At 41.8% G+C, this 17458-nt stretch overlaps 1 protein-coding gene across 1 annotated transcript in view; it reads right to left on the bottom strand.

Annotated features, from left to right (window-relative positions):
• The window catches only part of VGLL4 (vestigial like family member 4), a 53966-nt gene that overhangs the window by 3746 nt on the left and 32762 nt on the right, over positions 1-17458 (bottom strand). Inside the window, exons 3-4 of the mRNA XM_054281314.1 lie at positions 7946-8168; positions 1071-1185 (exon numbers count right to left, since the gene is read on the bottom strand). Of these exons, the coding sequence (XP_054137289.1) occupies positions 1071-1185; positions 7946-8168 (338 nt within the window). The remainder of the gene's footprint in view (positions 1-1070; positions 1186-7945; positions 8169-17458) is intronic.

Here is a 17458-nt window from a genome sequence, read left to right on the forward strand (position 1 = left end):
GGGTGTGTGTTCTATTGCCAGCTCTTGGAGATGGGGCAGTTCTGTTCACTGGGCAGTTTTCTTTACCTCTCCCACAAACCCATCCTCCTTCCAGGAGACATTTTCTGTTAATGGGCCAGTGAGTGTCCCTGCGGGGCTGATGAAATTCCATCATCCCATGGGGAGAAGCTCCGCCCAGGGGAGGAGCCAAGCATTCCAAACCAGATAGAATCAGAGATTAGGAGCACCCCAGCAGCCTTTGCCCCCTGCATTCCCAGAGGAGCAGCTTTCTGCTGCCCTGCATTGCCAGAGGGAGCCCAGGCCCATCTGCAGCAGCCCTGGAGCTGCAGAGGAAAACTCCCCCCTTGTGCAGGATCCCTGCTGCAGCAGAGCCACAGCTGGCACTGCAGGAGGGCTGAGCCCCCCTGGGATGGGGCTGGGACACCGCCCTGACACACAGGGGACAGGGCACGGTCTGACTCTGGCAGGGGTTTGGTTTGTATCACTGCTTTTTATTTTAACTTTCCTAATGAAGAACTGTTATTCCTACTCCCATATCTCTGCCTGAGAGCCCCTTCATTTCAAAACTATAATAATTTGGAGGGATTGATCCTAAAATAAAGCCAAGTGTCATGCACAGACACCTCTTCACCTGACAGGAACAGATCTTTTCTGGAAACATCCAGCCCTGTTCCCATGCCCAGTGGAGCAGCTCTCCTGGGACCTTCAGCGGAAAAGTTCCCCCTTGTGCAGGATCCCTGGAGAAGCAGAACCACAGATCCCTGCTCCACCAAAGCCACAGCTGGCACTGCAGGAGGGCTGAGCCCCCATGGCATGGGGCTGGGACACCTCCCTGACACACAGAGTCAGTTCCTATTCTGACTCTGGCACTGCTGGTTTGTATCACTGCACTTTATTTTCATTTCCCTAGTTGACAACTGTTACTCCTACTCCCATATCTCTGCCTGAGAGCCCTTTAATTTCAAAACTACGATAATTCGGAGGGAAGGGGTTGACATTTCCCATTTCAGGGGAGGCTCCTGCCCTCCTCAGCAGCCCCCTGTCCCTTCCAAGCCCGGGCAGGCACTTACAGCTGGAGGGTCTCCTGTAGGCAGCCCCGGAGCAGGCGCTGTGGGCGATGGGGCAGTGGGACAGGTTGCAGTTGCGGTTGTTGGCAGAGGCACAGGTGATCACAGAGGGACGGTTCTGGGGGGACACAAGCACAGGGGCACACTCAGCACAGCGATTCAACTCTCTGCACATTAACCACCAACTATTCTGCTGTTTCTTGGATTAAAAATGAAAATCCACATCATATTTCCACAGCGGTTCTTATGTACGTGAACAGAAAATGGACAGTGTGAAGGTAAATCTTAAAAATAATTGTTGCAATCTCACAGCAATTAAAACCATAAGCTATCCAATTCATATTAAACCTCTAAATATTCATCTGTTTCTTGGATTAAAAATGAAAATCCACATCATATTTCCACAGCGGTTCTTATGTAAGTGAACAGAAAAAGAGCAACGTGAAGGTAAACCTTAAATATAATTTTACACTGATTGCTGCAACTTCACAGCAATTAAACCCATAAGCTATCTAATTCATATTAAACCCCTAAATATTCAGCTGTTTCTTGGATTAAAAATAAAAATCCACATCACATTTCCATAACAGTTCTTAGGTACGTGAACATAAAAAGGGCAGTGAGGAAGTAAATCTTAAAAATTTTACACTGATTGTTGCAATTTGACAGCAAATAAATCCATAAACTATCTAATTCATATTAAACTCCTAAATATTCAGCTGTTTCTCTGATTAAAAATAAAAATCCCCATCACATTTCCACAGTGGTTCTTATGCACATGAACAGAAAAAGGAGAAAGGAAAAGTGAGAAGGTAAAACTTAAAAATAGTTTTACACTGATTATTGTAACTTCACAGTAATTAAACCCATAAGCTATCTAATTCATATTAAACCCCCCAAATATCCAGCTGCTTCTTTGATTAAAAATAAAAATCAAATTTTCAGCTGTTTCTTTGATTAAAAATGAAAATCCACATCACACTTCCACAACAGTTCTTATATAAGTGAACAGAAAAAGGCAGTGTGAAGGTAAATCTTAAAAACAATTTTACACTGATTGTTGCAACTTCACAGCCATGGCAATTAAATCCATAAACTATCCAATTCATATTAAATTCATAAACTATCCAATTCATATTAAACCCCTAAATATTCAGCTGTTTCTTGGACTAAAAATGAAAATTCACATCATATTTCCACAATGGTTCTTATGTACGTGAACATAAAAAGGGCAGTGTGAAAGCAAATCTTAAAAAATAATTCTTAAGAAAATAATTTTACAGTGATTGCTGCAACTTCACAGCCACAGCAATTAAACCCATAAACTATCAAATTCATATGAAACCCCCAAATATTCAGCTGTTTCTTTCATTAAAAATAAAAATCCATATCACAGTTCCACAACCGTTCCTATGTAAGTGAACAGAAAAAGGGCAGTGTGAAGGTAAATCTTAAAAACAATTTACACTGATTATTGCAATTTCACAGCAAATAAACCCATAAACTATCCAATTCATATTAAACCCCTAAATATTCAGCTGTTTCTTGGATTAAAAATAAAAATCCACATCACATTTCCACAGTGGTTCTTATGTACATGAAGAGAAAAAGGAGAAAGGAAAAGTGAGAAAGTAAAACTTAAAAATAATTTTACACTGATTGTTGTAACTTCACAGTAATTAAACCCATAAGCTATCTAATTCATATTAAACCTATAAATCATCCAATTCATATTAAACCCCCAAATATTCAGCTGCTTCTTTGATTAAAAATAAAAATCTACATCACACTTCCAAAACAGCTCTTATGTATGTGAACAGAAAAAGGGCAGTGTGAAGGTAAACCTTAAAAATAATTTTACACTGATTGTTGCAATTTCACAGCAAATAAACCCATAAACTATCCAATTCATATTAAACCCATAAACTATCCAATTCACATTAAACCCCTAAATATTCAGCTGTTTCTTGGATTAAAAATAAAAATCCACATCACATTTCCACAATGGTTCTTATGTAAGTTACAGAAAAAGGGAAATGTGAAAGTAAATCTTAAAAATAATCTTACACTGATTGTTGCAACTTCACAGCCACAGCAATTAAACCCATAAACTATCCAATTCATATTAAACCCCCAAATATTCAGCTGTTTCTTTCATTAAAAATAAAAATCCATATCACAGTTCCACAAGTTCCTATGTAAGTGAACAGAAAAAGGGCAGTGTGAAAGTAAATCTTAAAAATTTTACACTGATTGTTGCAACTTCACAGCAATTAAACCCATAAACTATACAATTCATATTAACCCCCAAATATTCACCTGTTTCTTGGATTAAAATAAAAATCCATATCACATTTCCACAACAGTTCTTATGTAAGTGAACAGAAAAAGGGCAGTGTAAAAGTAAATCTTAAAAATAATTTTACAGTGATTGCTGCAACTTCACAGCTAAGGCAATTAAACCCATAAACTATCAAATTAATATTAAACTCACAAATATTCAGCTGTTTCTTTGATTAAAAATTAAAAATCAATTTTAAAAACATCCATTGCATTTCCATTGAGGTTCTTGTTATTTCAGTGAACAGAAAAATGGCAGCGTGAAAGCAAAACTCTGACATGATTTTACAGTGTTTGTGTCACCTGCACTGAGTTCCATATCAACACATGAAATGTTTGTTTCATTCTGTGGCCACACACAGAAGGGGTTTGCAGATTTTCCAGGTTTTTGTTGTCTGGGTGTTATAATTTTTATTCAGAAGTTGAGTTTTCCCAGCCCTACCTCTATTGCACAGTGCATCCTAATCCCATGGGATGCACAATAAATATGAAGAACTCTGAGCCTGTCTGGACCACAAATCCTTTCTTGTTGGAACTCACTGCCTTTCCAGCAGGTGAATTAATTAATACTTAATACTTAATTAACTTCACTGTCATTCTCAGCACATGCAAATTCCCCAAAATGTCTATTCACAGCTGCATTACATTAGAACTCCTCCATCTGTACTTTAAGTGAAACCATAAAATTCTCTTTTCAGAGTTGTTTACTATAGACATTTACACAAAGCCCTGGGAAAAGAAATGTCCCAGTTTCTCCAGGTGGCTGAAGGGAAATAAAACAGGTATTGGAATAAATTCTATATATTTGATGACGCAAGGAGTCCATTATACTCAATGCAAATTAAGTAGTAAGTGTTCAAAAAATTAACAGAACTGATGGAATTTAATTCCTTGAAAATTTTACCCACAAAAAATCACCTACTCCCATAAAAAGTCAGTGAGAAAGGAAGAAATTTCCCTTCTTTGGTGGTACTTTAGGCAGAGCAAGAGCAAGAACAGTACAGTAGAAGAGCTGAGCTTTCCAGGGAAGTTTAACATCATTTTTGCCAGGCCAAAACAGCAATGAGGTTTTTTACCTCTTACTGCATTGGCAGCAAAGTAGAAAAAAAGTAAATAAAGCAAAACAGAAGAATGATTTGATTTTTCTGTAAACAGTTCACATGTGGGAGTAATTATTTTCTGTAGGGGCGAGGATTCTGTGCCTCTCAGAAGTGGTTTTTGAGAAAGGCATGAATTTAATTCTCCTCAGAAGAGTATTTTGGACACGCAGGAGGTGGGGAGCAGAGAGACAGGTAATAATATCAGAAATACACATGCCAACACCTTGAAGAGCCCAATAAAGGTTTCCTTAACCTCTGCTATGGTTCTGTGTGCATAGAATACAGAAACTTTTATAAAAATATTTGGATAAACTGAGAATTTAGTAATAATCACTAACTATATCAACTGAATAACCCTGTCTTGCTGCAAATAACGTATTCTTCTCCTACCTGTTTTATTAGAAATTAAATATCATTCAACATGTTAAGGTTAAAAAAATCCCCAAAACAAGGAATTATCAAGCTAGGATTTCTTTTTTTCAGTACACTTTTTATTTTATATGATTTCTACTCTGTGCTCTTAGCAAGGCCTTGCCCCAACATCCTGTTTTCCCAAAAAAATGATTGTAATCTGGTTCAAAATAGAGCAGAGAGGGATCCAGGGAAGGCAGAGCTGGGGTACAGGGGCCAGTTTAATTTCCCAGTGCTGCAGCTCATCACAGCTCAATTCTCTGCTTTGTTTCCACTTGCAGGAGGGATAAAAGTGAGTCTGGCACATGAGGAAACTGCTCCTGCCTACAGAAACGGCTCAGCTTTGCACTGCTGCAGCAAAACAAATGCCATGTGCAACATGGCAAAGCTAAGAATACCAACAAAAAAACCTGAACCTGAAATCAGCATAAAATAAATGACTTGGCTTTAGGAGAAGGGAATGAGTGGTACAACACTGCTCTGAACAACACAGCAAATGCTTTAGGAGAAGGGAATGAGTGGTACAACACTGCTCTGAACAACACAGCAAATGCTTCTGGCTGGCTAAAACCACTAAGATCCCCCAGAGTCAAATCCTCCCTTTGGTGTTGTGCCTGTTCCTGAGGGTGGGGAGAGCTGGGACAGGGCAGGGGAGCACACAGGGGTCACAGGAGGGGCTCAGGGGATGTCCCCAGGCAGGTGCTGGGCCTCCCTGAGCCAGCCACACTCTGAATTCCCAGTGAAAACACAGCTATTCCCTAATAAAAACTCAGGCATTCCCAATAACAATTTGTGCATTCTCAAATACAAACTCATGTGTTCCCAAATATTCCCAAATAAAACTCATACATTCCCAAATAAAATTCGTGCATTCCCAAAAAAATTTGTGCATTCCTAAATACAAACTCATGCATTCCCAAATACAACTCCTGCATTCCAAAATAAAACAACTGAATTCTCAAATAAAATACATGCAGTCCCAAATACAACTCATACATTCCCAAATAAAACTCCTGCATTCCCAAATAAAATACATACATTCCTAAATACAACTCATGCACTCCCAAATAAAATTTGTGCATTCCCAAATAAAATTCATGCATTCCCAAACACAATTCATGCATTCCCAAATACAATGCAAGCATTCCCAAATAAAACTCATGGATTCCCAAATATTTCCAAATAAAACACATGCATTCCCAAATACAACACATGCATTCCCAAATAAAAGCTCACCCATTCCCAAATACAATGCATGCATTCCCAAATACAGCTCCTGCATTCCTAAATAAAACCTATGCAATTTCAAATAAAATTCATGCATTCCTAAGTACAACACAGGCATTCCCAAATAAAAACTCACACATTCCCAAATATTTCCAAATAAAATTCATGCATTCCCAAATACAGCTCCTGGATTCCCAAATAAAATTAATGCATTCCCAAATAAAACCTATGCATTCCTAAATACAACACATGCATTCCAAATAAAAACTCACACATTCCCAAATACGAGTCATGCATTCCCAAATAAAACTCTTGCATTCCTAAATAAAAATCACACATTCCCAAATAAAAATCACACATTCCCAAATATTTCCAAATACAATGCATGCATTCCCAAATACAATGCATGCATTCCCAAATACAACTCCTGCATTCCCAAATAAAACCTATGCATTCCTAAATACAACACATGCAATCCAAATCAAAACTCACCCATTCCCAAATACAAACTCACACATTCCCAAATACAAAATCACACATTCCCAAATACAAACTCACACATTCCCAAATACCACTCCTGTATTCCCAAATATTCCCAAATAAAACACATGCATTCCCAAATAAAATTCATGCATTCCTAAATACAACTCCTGCATTCCTAAATAAAAATCACACATTCCCAAATATTTCCAAATACAATTCATGCATTCCCAAATAAAACCTACGCATTCCTAAATACAACACATGCAACCCAAATTAAAACTCACCCATTCCCAAATACAACTCATGTATTCCCAAATACAAGTCGTACATTCCCAAATACAACTCCTGCATTCCCAAATATTACCAAATACAACTCCTGCATTCCCAAATACAACACATGCATTCCAAATAAAAACTCACCCATTCCCAAATACAATTGAATGCATTCCCAAATACAATTTCTGCATTCTCAAATAAAACTTATGCATTCCTAAACACAACTCATGCATTCCCAAATATTCCCAAATACAACTCCTGCATTCCCAAATAAAACCTATGCATTCCCAAATAAAATCCATGCATTCCTAAATACAACTCATGCACTCCCAAATACAACTCATGTATTCCCAAATACAATGCATGCATTCCCAAATAAAAACTCACACATTCCCAAATATTCCCTAATAAAACCTATGCATTCCCAAATAAAATTCATGCATTCCTAAATACAACGCATGCATTCCCAATAAAAACTCACACATTCCTAAATATGATTCATGCATTCCCAAATAAAACTCCTGCATTCCCAAATACAACTCCTGCATTCCCAAATAAAAACTCGCACACATTCCCAAATACAATGCATGCATGCCCAAATAAAACTCATGGATTCCTTAATATTTCCACATAAAATTCACGCATTCCCAAATACAACTCCTGCATTCCCAAATATTCCCAAATACAACTCCTGCATTCCCAAATACAACACATGCATTCCAAATAAAAACTCACCCATTCCCAAATACAATTTCTGCATTCTCAAATAAAACCTATGCATTCCTAAATACAACTCATGCATTCCCAACTACAACTCCTGCATTCCCAAATATTCCCAACTACAACTCCTGCATTCCCAAGCTTGGGAATGTCACAAGGAATACCATGATGACCCTGTGACATTCAGGGTGCATTTTTAACCCCGTGCTGCCCGAGGAGCAGCCTCTCCTCTGGCTGTACCTGACAGGCTGTGGCTGTCCCCAGAGCCCTCCCCATGGCCCATGGCCGATCCCAGTGCCAGCCCCGGTGCCAGCCCCGTACCTGCTGCCGCTCCACGCTGCTCAGGCTGGGGGAGATGCCCACTGTCCTGGCTGCATCCAGGCTGTTTTTGGTCAGTGCTAGGGGCTGCTCCATGCTCAGGCTGGGGATGGAGGTGTACATGTGGTTGGCGTGCAGGCTCACGGTGGGGGCAGCCGCCCGCTCGATGGGGCTGCGGCTCCGCTCGCGGTGCTCCTTGCGGTAATCCCCGTTGGCAGGCTTGCTTCTGCAGGGGGCAAACAGGGACAAGGGGTTGGTGTGCTTCCAGGCTGCCCTGAGACACCCAGCCTTCCATCAGCCCTGGCAGGAGTGCACCTTGCCAGGGGAATCCCCCCAACACCCCACACCTGCCAGGTTTGCCGGAACTCAGTGCATCCCTCCGGGTATCCAGAGTTGCCAGGACCCCACCAGGGGGCTCAGAGACCCTGGCTCAAATCCCCAAACCTGAGGATTTGATTTTGACCCCTGAAGAAATTTGGCAGCTCTGTATGAGGACCTGAAAGTCACAGAGGTTTGAATAGTGTAATAATAAAATGACCACAGGGTGAAAATGTAGATTTTATTGGTATGGGGGTTGTGGGGACAAGATGGAGGGACTTGGGCATGTCCAGCCTTTCTTCTTCTTGTTCTCCATTTTCTGCAGTGATGTTGGCACTTTGGGATTTGTTTAGAGTAGAAGTGCACTGTCTAACACAGGTGATGGGTATTGGGAATTAAGTATAAATATGTGTGTGTAGTTTGTAGTATAAAAGGACAACACAAAGTGCCTGTGGCTGCCCTGCTGAGCAGATCTCGGCTGGGCAGAAAAAAAATTTTATAGATAAGAATTAATAAACAACCTCAAGAGTGAAAAGTGAAGAGTCCAGATTCGTTCTTCAGCTGTGCAGGCTGAAACAGAGACATCCTGCACATCTCAGGGCAGCAATTATCAACAGCTACCCAAGACCAACCAGCATCTCTCTTCAGCCTAGGATTCCTTCAGATACTCATCCACATGCACCAAGAAACAACTGTTCCAAATATCAGATTAATCCAACTCCATCTAACACTGCAATATTCCCTAAGCATTGTTGAAGCCCAAGAAAAGTTTATTTTACTGAAAAGACATGGTTGATATCAGCAAAAATGCAGGGAATCAAGGCAGGAAGCAACATTTTCAGAGGAGAAAATGAAGGAAAAGCAAATTACACTGCAGTTATCTCAGAATCATTTATTTACAACTGCTCTTTCAAAAGACTAATTTCCAGCTACTCCTGATAAATCCCTGTAGCTGTTTTCACACAATGAGCCCATCATTCACTGCAATGAAAAGAAAGCTGGGTTTGTGTGTGTGGATGAGGGATTTCAGCTTCCACACTGCACCAGAACTGTCATTAAAGGCAAACCAGTGACTGAAGGGAAAAGCATTTCTCTCGTCACCAGGTGAATGTGGGCATCCCCAGCAGCCTGGAGTCAGCTGCAAATTCCACCTGCAAAAGCACCAGAAGACAACCCTGGCTCCATGGAAAATAAAAATAACAACCTGTCTTTGGATCATTCTTTAGTATCAGTGAAACACCCTCTGTGTCCTGTCTATAAGTGTGTGAAATCCAAGGTGGTTTTTCTCCTGTTTTTTAAAGCCTATCATGGCAAATTAATATAGAGGAAAATCTTTAAAAAGGCTCTGATGACAGGCAGAAATAAGGAATCAATATTCAATGCTGAAATAAGTTACAAGACCAAAAGCTACTGCTTATTTCGATGTCTGAGGAAGTCTCCACACACAAGGCTGAGATAAAGTCCTGCCAATGGAGGGGAATAAGGAGCCCCTAAAACACCCACATGGCGTGTGGGGATGTCCCATGGGGATCCTGCCCAGCCCTAAATCCTTCAGCCCCAACATCCCCTGGTCATGGACTCCAGGCTTTAAATTATGTACTTTTTAAAGTACCTTTTCTTCACAGATTCTTTTTGTTTCTTTTCAACCTAAAGTCCAATGGCTTGGATTGCCCTGGCCCTGACTCCTGAATTAGGAGAGAGGCAAAGCCATTGCTCCCCTCTCATCATCTTGCAGCCACTCCCAAGTTCATCTCTCCAACAAGATTTTATTGCAGTAAAGCTTGTTCAAATAAAACCTGTATCCTTGTCATCTTTGTGGCCTCTGTCAGTAAGAGGTGAGATGAGGATCCTGGAGATGAGGATCCAAATCTCTGCTGGAATCAGGAACAGCAATTTGGCTGAACTACTCACAATTCCTCTGTGCTGTTGCTCAGCTTGCTCCAGAGACACTTGGCTGTACAGAAATTATTGCTCCTTACAGAAATCATTGCTCCTGCACAGAAATCATTGCTCCTGTAGAGAAATCATTGCTCCTGCACAGAAATCACTGCTCCTGCACAGAAATCACTGCTCCTGTACAGAAATTATTGCTCCTCTACAGAAATCAGTGCTGCTGTAGAGAAATCATTGCCCCTGCATAGAAATCATTGCTGCTATAGAGAAATCATTGCCCCTCCATAGAAATCATTGCTGCTGTAGAGAAATCATTGCTCCTGCAGAGAAATCATTGCTGCTGCACAGAAATCAGTGCTCCTCTACAGAAATCACTGCTCCTGCACAGAAATCATTGCTGCTGTAGAGAAATCATTGCTGCTGTAGAGAAATCATTGCTCCTGCACAGAAATCAGTGCTCCTTCACAAAAATCATTGTTCCTGCACAGAAATCATTGCTCCTGAATCAAATCTCAGCTCATTTATCATGGTAGAAGTTGGGTTAACACGATGCCAGCCAACCAGTGACTTGGGAAGCTCAGTACACAGGGACTCAGTGCCAAATTCCCCTGGCAGCCTGAGAGGGAAGAGCCAACAGCACAACAATACACTCTGTAACCCTTTGCATCCCCTTGGCCCTTTTCACTAATTACAAATTAGCAGCTGCAGATTAGGAGAATCCACCGGAAAATCCAACCCTGGAGGTTTCCCAGCTGCTCCTGTGTGTTCTCCAAGCCCATTTTCCAGGCTGGATTTGAGCAGCAGCTCCCAATTCCCCAGGAATCTGTGTCCCAGCAGTGTCCCAGTGAGTTCCAGCAGAACTCAGCTGCAGGAGCAGCCTCAGCAGTGAGGTTTGGAATTGCAGCGCTCTGAGCTAATGACTGATGCAAATGTGAGTTGGTGGCAGCACAAGGGGCTCTATATTTAACCTACAGTAGCTCCTCTTGGATTACAGCATGGAAACAGCTCCTGGACATGGGAATGATCCCACCCCAGCCCTGAGCACACAGGCAGAACCTCACACACAGCCTGGGATATCCTGGGAACCCCCAAAACCACCGAAAATCACTGCTCAGCAAATGCTCCTTCTTGGTGCTGCAGTGCACAACCTCTGTGGCTGCAGCCAAATTCTCACCTTTCAACTGAATAAAACCACCAAGAGCTCCAGGAGATTCCTACTTCTCACTACCTCAAACAGAATCTCTACTCAGAATTCTTGTTTTGTTTTAGTAAGCACAGGCTGATTTTCAAAGCAAAAGTTTTGTTTACTCCCTAATAAATGCTTCTGACATGAAACAAAACATGTACCTACACCAGTTGTTTGGGGTTTTTTGAGTTAGAACTCCCTTTCCAACAATTAGTGTTGCATTTACTGAGGGGTGGGGCTGTCAAGTGACCACTGATGAACAAACTTACTGAAATTCCCAAGCAAAATAAACTTTCCTTTTTACACAACAACGCTTATTTCACTCATCCTCCCCTTAAATGAAGAGTCACAGCCCGAAATGTTGTTGAATTGGCAATTTTTCTGCCAAAAAAACACCAAACCAACAACAACGATGACAAAAAACAAAACAAAACAAAACCCCAAACAAAAAGGTAATCCAAACAAAAATTAAAACACAGAAAAACACATCAAAAATTTTCCCTGAAAACTTTTGGAAGAAGAGACTAAAAAACTGGGCAATGGGATAAGTTTGTCTCCAGGACCAAGCCCAGCAGGCAAACCTTCCCTAAAGACACCGAAAATGATTGAGTTATCTCAGCAATCTCAGCAGACCACACCCCAGGCCTTTCTGCAGGCAAATAATTCTCTCTTCTTAAATTAGAACAACTCCTCTTCCAGGCAGGGAACTGCTTATGATCCACTCCCTAAAAATCCTCTCCTCACTTCATCCACCTTCCACTCATACATCTCTGGGAAAACTAAAAAACACCTGAAGTTTCTCTTCCACATCAGATATTTCTTCTGGAAATGTACCAGCACTGTGTAGGACAGTGCCAGGAAAGCTCTGTCCTTGTGAAAACACAGAGCATTTGTGAGCCCCTCCTGTTCACACAGAAACAGCAAATCCTACAGATTTGGCAGACAATTGTAAGATTATTTATATTCATTTATTATTTATATTCATCTATTTCATGTTGTGAAGTAATTTAGTTTAGAGCGTCACTTACAAAATAATATTCTATGGAAAAATTGTTGTTGTTATTATCATGATGATGATGATTCTTGTTTTGCTATTAAATATTTTATCTGAAGGGGCAATCACAAGGTGAATGTGAGAAGAAAATCATATTTCACTGAAGTCCAGGAGCTCAAACATTCCCCACACTCTGGCCAAGTTCAGAGATGCATCCCTCAAGTTAAACATAAGGATCCAAATCACAAAGCAGGATTTCTGACCAAGCTGGAAAAAGAACTTAAAATATATACTACAAACAAACCCAGCTGTCCAAACAGCTCTGCCATCCCTGGACTCCAGTTTGTCTTAAAAATCAGCATATTTTACCAACCCTGAGTCCATCAGCAGTGCATCACAGCTATCCCAGCTACTTCCAGCTTTATTTCAGCCAAATTAGACAAGATCCCATCCTCCTGTGAATGTCTGCAATTTTGGTCTTAAAAATCAGCATATTTTACCAACCTTGAGCCCATGAGCAGTGGAGGGATGCCAGAGCAATTCCAGTGTTTAAAATCCAGCCATTCCAGAGTTTAAAGTCAAATAATTCCCATGGGTGAGCCCAGAGCAGAGCCAGGCCCAGGCATCCATGCCCATCAGCCCATTCCCTGCTCACACAGCCATCCCAGCTACTTCCAGCTTTATTTTAGCAAAATTAGACACAATCCCAATCATGGCCTTAAAAATCAGCATATTTCACCGACCCTGAGTCCATCACAGCTATCCCAGCTACTTCCAGCTTTATTTTAGCCAAATTAGACATGCTCCCAACCCTCAGTAAATTTCTCCAATCCTTGTCTTAAAAATCAGCCTATTTTACCAACCCTGAGTCCATCAGCCATGCATCACAGCTATCCCAGCGACTTCCAGCTTTATTTTAGCCAAATTAGACACAATCCCAACCTCCAGTGAATTTCTCCAATCCTTGTCTTAAAAATCAGCATATTTTACCAGAGCAATTCCAGGGTTTAAAATCCAGCAATTCCCATGGGTGAGCCCAGAACAGACCCAGACTCAGGCATCCATGCCCACCATCCCATTCCCTGCTCACACAGCTATCCCAGCTACTTCCAGCTTTTTTTTAGCAAAACTAGACATGATCCCGACCTCCAGTGAATGTCTGCAATTTTGGTCTTAAAAACCAGCATATTTTACCAACCCTGAGTCCATCAGCAGTGCATCACAGCTATCCCAGCTACTTCCAGCTTTATTTCAGCCAAATTAGACACAACCCCAACCTCCAGTGAATTTCTCCAATCCTGGTCTTAAAAATCAGCCTATTTTACCAACCCTGAGCCCATGAACACTGAGGGGAATACCAGAGCAATTCCAGTGTTTAAAATCCAGCAATTCCAGAGTTTAAAGTCAAATAATTCCCATGGGTGAGCCCAGAGCAGAGCCAGGCAAAGGGATCCATGCCCATCACCCCATTCCCTGCTCACACAGCCATCCCAGCTACTTCCAGCTTTATTTTAGCAAAATTAGACATGCTCCTAACCCCCAGTAAATTTCTCCAATCCTTGTCTTAAAAATCAGCATATTTTACCAACCCTGAGCCCATGAACAGTGGGGGGAATATCAGAGCAATTCCAGGGTTTAAAATCCAGCGAGCCCAGAGCAGAGCCAAGCTCAGGGATCCATGCCCACCACCCCCATTCCCTCACACAGCTATCACAGCTACTTCCAGCTTTATCTTAGAAAATTTATTTACACTCCCAAATTCCAGTGAATTTCTCCAATCCCAACCTCCACTGAATTTCTCCAATCCTTGTCTTAAAAATCAGCCTATTTTACCACCCCTGAGCCCATCAGCAGTGCATCACAGCTATCCCAGCGACTTCCAGCTCTATTTTAGCCAAATGAGACACAATCCCAACCCCCAGTGAATTTCTCCAATCCTTAAAAGCCAGCCATGCTTTTCCCCAGTGAATCAGAGCACTTACCAAGCATCACGTGCTGGGGTGGCTGTCCCCAAAGGCACAGCCATGGCAGTGGGCAGCTCCAAGGTGTGTAACTCCCCTGTTCCCGGGGTTTTGTGCTCCAAGGTGTGTAACTCCCCCTGTTCCCGGGGTTTTGTGCTCCTAGGTGTGTAACTCCCCCTGTTTCTGGGGTTTTGTGCTCCTAGGTGTGTAACTCCCCCTGTTCCCAGAGTTTTGTGCTCCTAGGTGTGTAACTCCCCCTGTTCCCGGGGTTTTGTGCTCCAAGGTGTGTAACTCCCCCTGTTCCCGGGGTTTTGTGCTCCTAGGTGTGTAACTCCCCCTGTTCCCGGGGTTTTGTGCTCCAAGGTGTGTAACTCCCCCTGTTCCCGGGGTTTTGTGCTGCAGAGCCCTCACCCCAGGCTGTTCTGCTGGCTGGCACCGCCAGGGGGGAATTCACAGCCGGCCCACAGCAACAGGCGGCCCCTGGCAGCTGCTGCAGGAAAAGGGAAAAAGGAGGCCCACGAAGGGGCCAGAGCTGCCTGCACTCACTTGCAGGCTGCAGAGCCCTCAGGAATGCTGCCAAAAGCATTACTGTACCTCCGAGGCAAGGGATCCCAGACGGTTCTCACTGCCTTTGGCTCCAAATGGGAGCTGCAGAGTTTCACTGAACACAAAGAACAAGCACCCCCTTCTCTTCACACACACACAGTGCCTGGCTGCAGAGCAAACTTGTATTCTAATTCCAACATGATTTGAACATTTTCAGCATCTTTATGATATTAGTTTTCCATCATCTTCACTAGGGCTGAAATAGGGCAGCTGCTTTTGTTAAAAGATTTTTTTTGTTAAGGATTTCTAACCCACTGATACAGAATATCTGCTCCACATGATGGGCATCATTTCCTGCAAAGTAACTCCTGGCACACTTTAATTCTGTTACTGTGAGGTGGGAAAACCAGAATTTAAAGTGGTATTTCAAATTGGGATTATATACATCCAGGGAGAAAAATCCTAAGAGTTCTTTACTTAGAATTAAGCAACACAAAATCACTAAATAAAAAAAAACAAAACCCCTAATAAAACCTGAAAGCAGCAGCAATTTGCTCTGAGTCTCAGCCAATTATCTGAAGTATTCAGAACATGAAAAAATACCCCAAGCAGCCCAATGCTCTCTTGAATGACTGTCATGTAAATGTACAGCCCCATTCCATCCCAATTTACCAGCTATGTGCTCCCCAGGTCCTCTGAGCTGCCTTTTCCTTTTCTGGCTCAATATTCCATCCCAAAACTTGCAGAGATCCTTGGTTTTTGCAGGAATCGCTCCTGCCACAGAACCAGGTACATAATGAATACTCTCCCTCAAAGGAAAGACCTTTAAGTGTAAACCATTGAAAAAAACCACTAAAAAGAAATGGGATCATCTCATATAAACAAACACCAGTCAGACTTTCTATATTTATCCTCACCAAAACAGGATTTTCAGAGATAAACCTTGGACCTGAGAGTTACTTGCAAATGGAATCAGCCAGGAGAACAGATTTCACAGTAGAAGAAATAAAGCAATAATAAACTGTGAAATGCACAAAGGAGTGTTCCATCACAGCACCGAGCACAAATCTTCAGATTCAGATGAATTTCCCTTCCTGAAGCCTTCATACTCACAAGCCTGAAAGAATGCAAGAGAACTGCATGACATAAGAGCTCAGTGCAAAGCCAAATCTAAATCTAATGTACAGTAAAATCAATTAACACAATCTCAGATCCTACTCATTTTTCTCACAGGATTCTTTTTTAATGGCTGGCCACCTTTGCTCCAACACTCAGAATAGTTTTAGAAGACAGCCTGGTTGCTTTATAACAGCAAAACTCAGGGATTTATTAAATTAAAAGTTTTGTCACAGCTGGAACATGTGTACAAATACAATACAGAAACAAGGACAAAGTGACCTCACTGCAATGGGTACAGACTGCAGGTTACCTGCAATTCAACTTTTTTTTTAAAAAAGGGAAAAAATGTCTCACTAATCTCTCTGTTCTGCACTGCTGCTGCCTTGCACAGCTCCAAATATATTCCAGCTCCAAACCTACTCCAACTCCTGTGTTTGGGTTCTCTTCTGCCTGGCACACTTCATGGCTCATTCTAAATTTCCAGCATTTTTTGAGGAGCCTTTATGTGAGGCCATCCCTGAGACACAAACAACAAAAATTTAACTTATAATAAATACACAGGAATTTCACTTATAATAAATACACAGGAAACTTCTGAAATGGTAACCTCAGTAGAATTAATGTCATTAATTCTACTGAGGTACAAAATTTAGACTGTAAAGAAAATTTTGGAAATCATGCATAGCTCAAAAAGTGGAGCTTTCCAAGAAAAAAGAGAAAGCTCCAGATTTCAGTGTTACCACAAAAAGTGTCTATAAGTATATAGACATAGGTATAAGTGAATATTGCAGCTAAAGTTTCCTAAAATGCACAGTGATTTCTGGACAATAAATATAACTGTTTGCCACATCTTCAAAGTTTTGTTTAATTCTGACAAGGTGGGAATCAGCAGTTGACTCCCATCAGATCCAAATTACTTTTCAAGGACTGAGGACAAAAAGTCAAAAAGTTTCAGCCTCCCACCAATCCCATCAATCCAAAAGGAGAAACTTTGTGATCCTCTAACCTGCACCAGGGCATCTCTGCCTTCCTTCTCCCAGCTCCTGCCCAGGAGCAGAGCAGTCCTTGGAAAGGAGACAGGACAAGCAACCAACTGTGGGATTTATCTGATTCAGCCACCCCTCCATAACTCTCTCTTCAAAGAACAACAGGAGCTCCAGCTGCCTCTGGAAAATGCTGCAGTGCTCACCAGAAAAATGCTGCATGGAAGGATGATTTCTGGAGCAGGAGACAGGAGTGGCTGGGAAGCTGAGAAAGGCCCTGCAGAGGATGTGGGCTGTGCTTGGGAGATGCTGCTGCTGCACTTTGGAGAGAATTTGTTTGGATGGCAGTTTCAGCAAAACTCAGACACATCAAAGTGTGCCAGGAACTCCATCCTACAGCTGCCAGTCTGTTGGGATCTTTAGCTTGTCAGAGTGAGCCTGAGATGTGTTAGAAAGTCTCTTTTCCCAGCCCAGCACTTGAAGATGGAGTCAGAACTCTTCAGTTCTCAGTCTCAA

Source organism: Melozone crissalis, unplaced genomic scaffold, assembly GCF_028551555.1.
Source record: "Melozone crissalis strain CALT ecotype California unplaced genomic scaffold, PUWL_Pcris_2 ptg000029l_1, whole genome shotgun sequence".
Classification (NCBI taxonomy): Eukaryota; Metazoa; Chordata; class Aves; order Passeriformes; family Passerellidae; genus Melozone; species Melozone crissalis.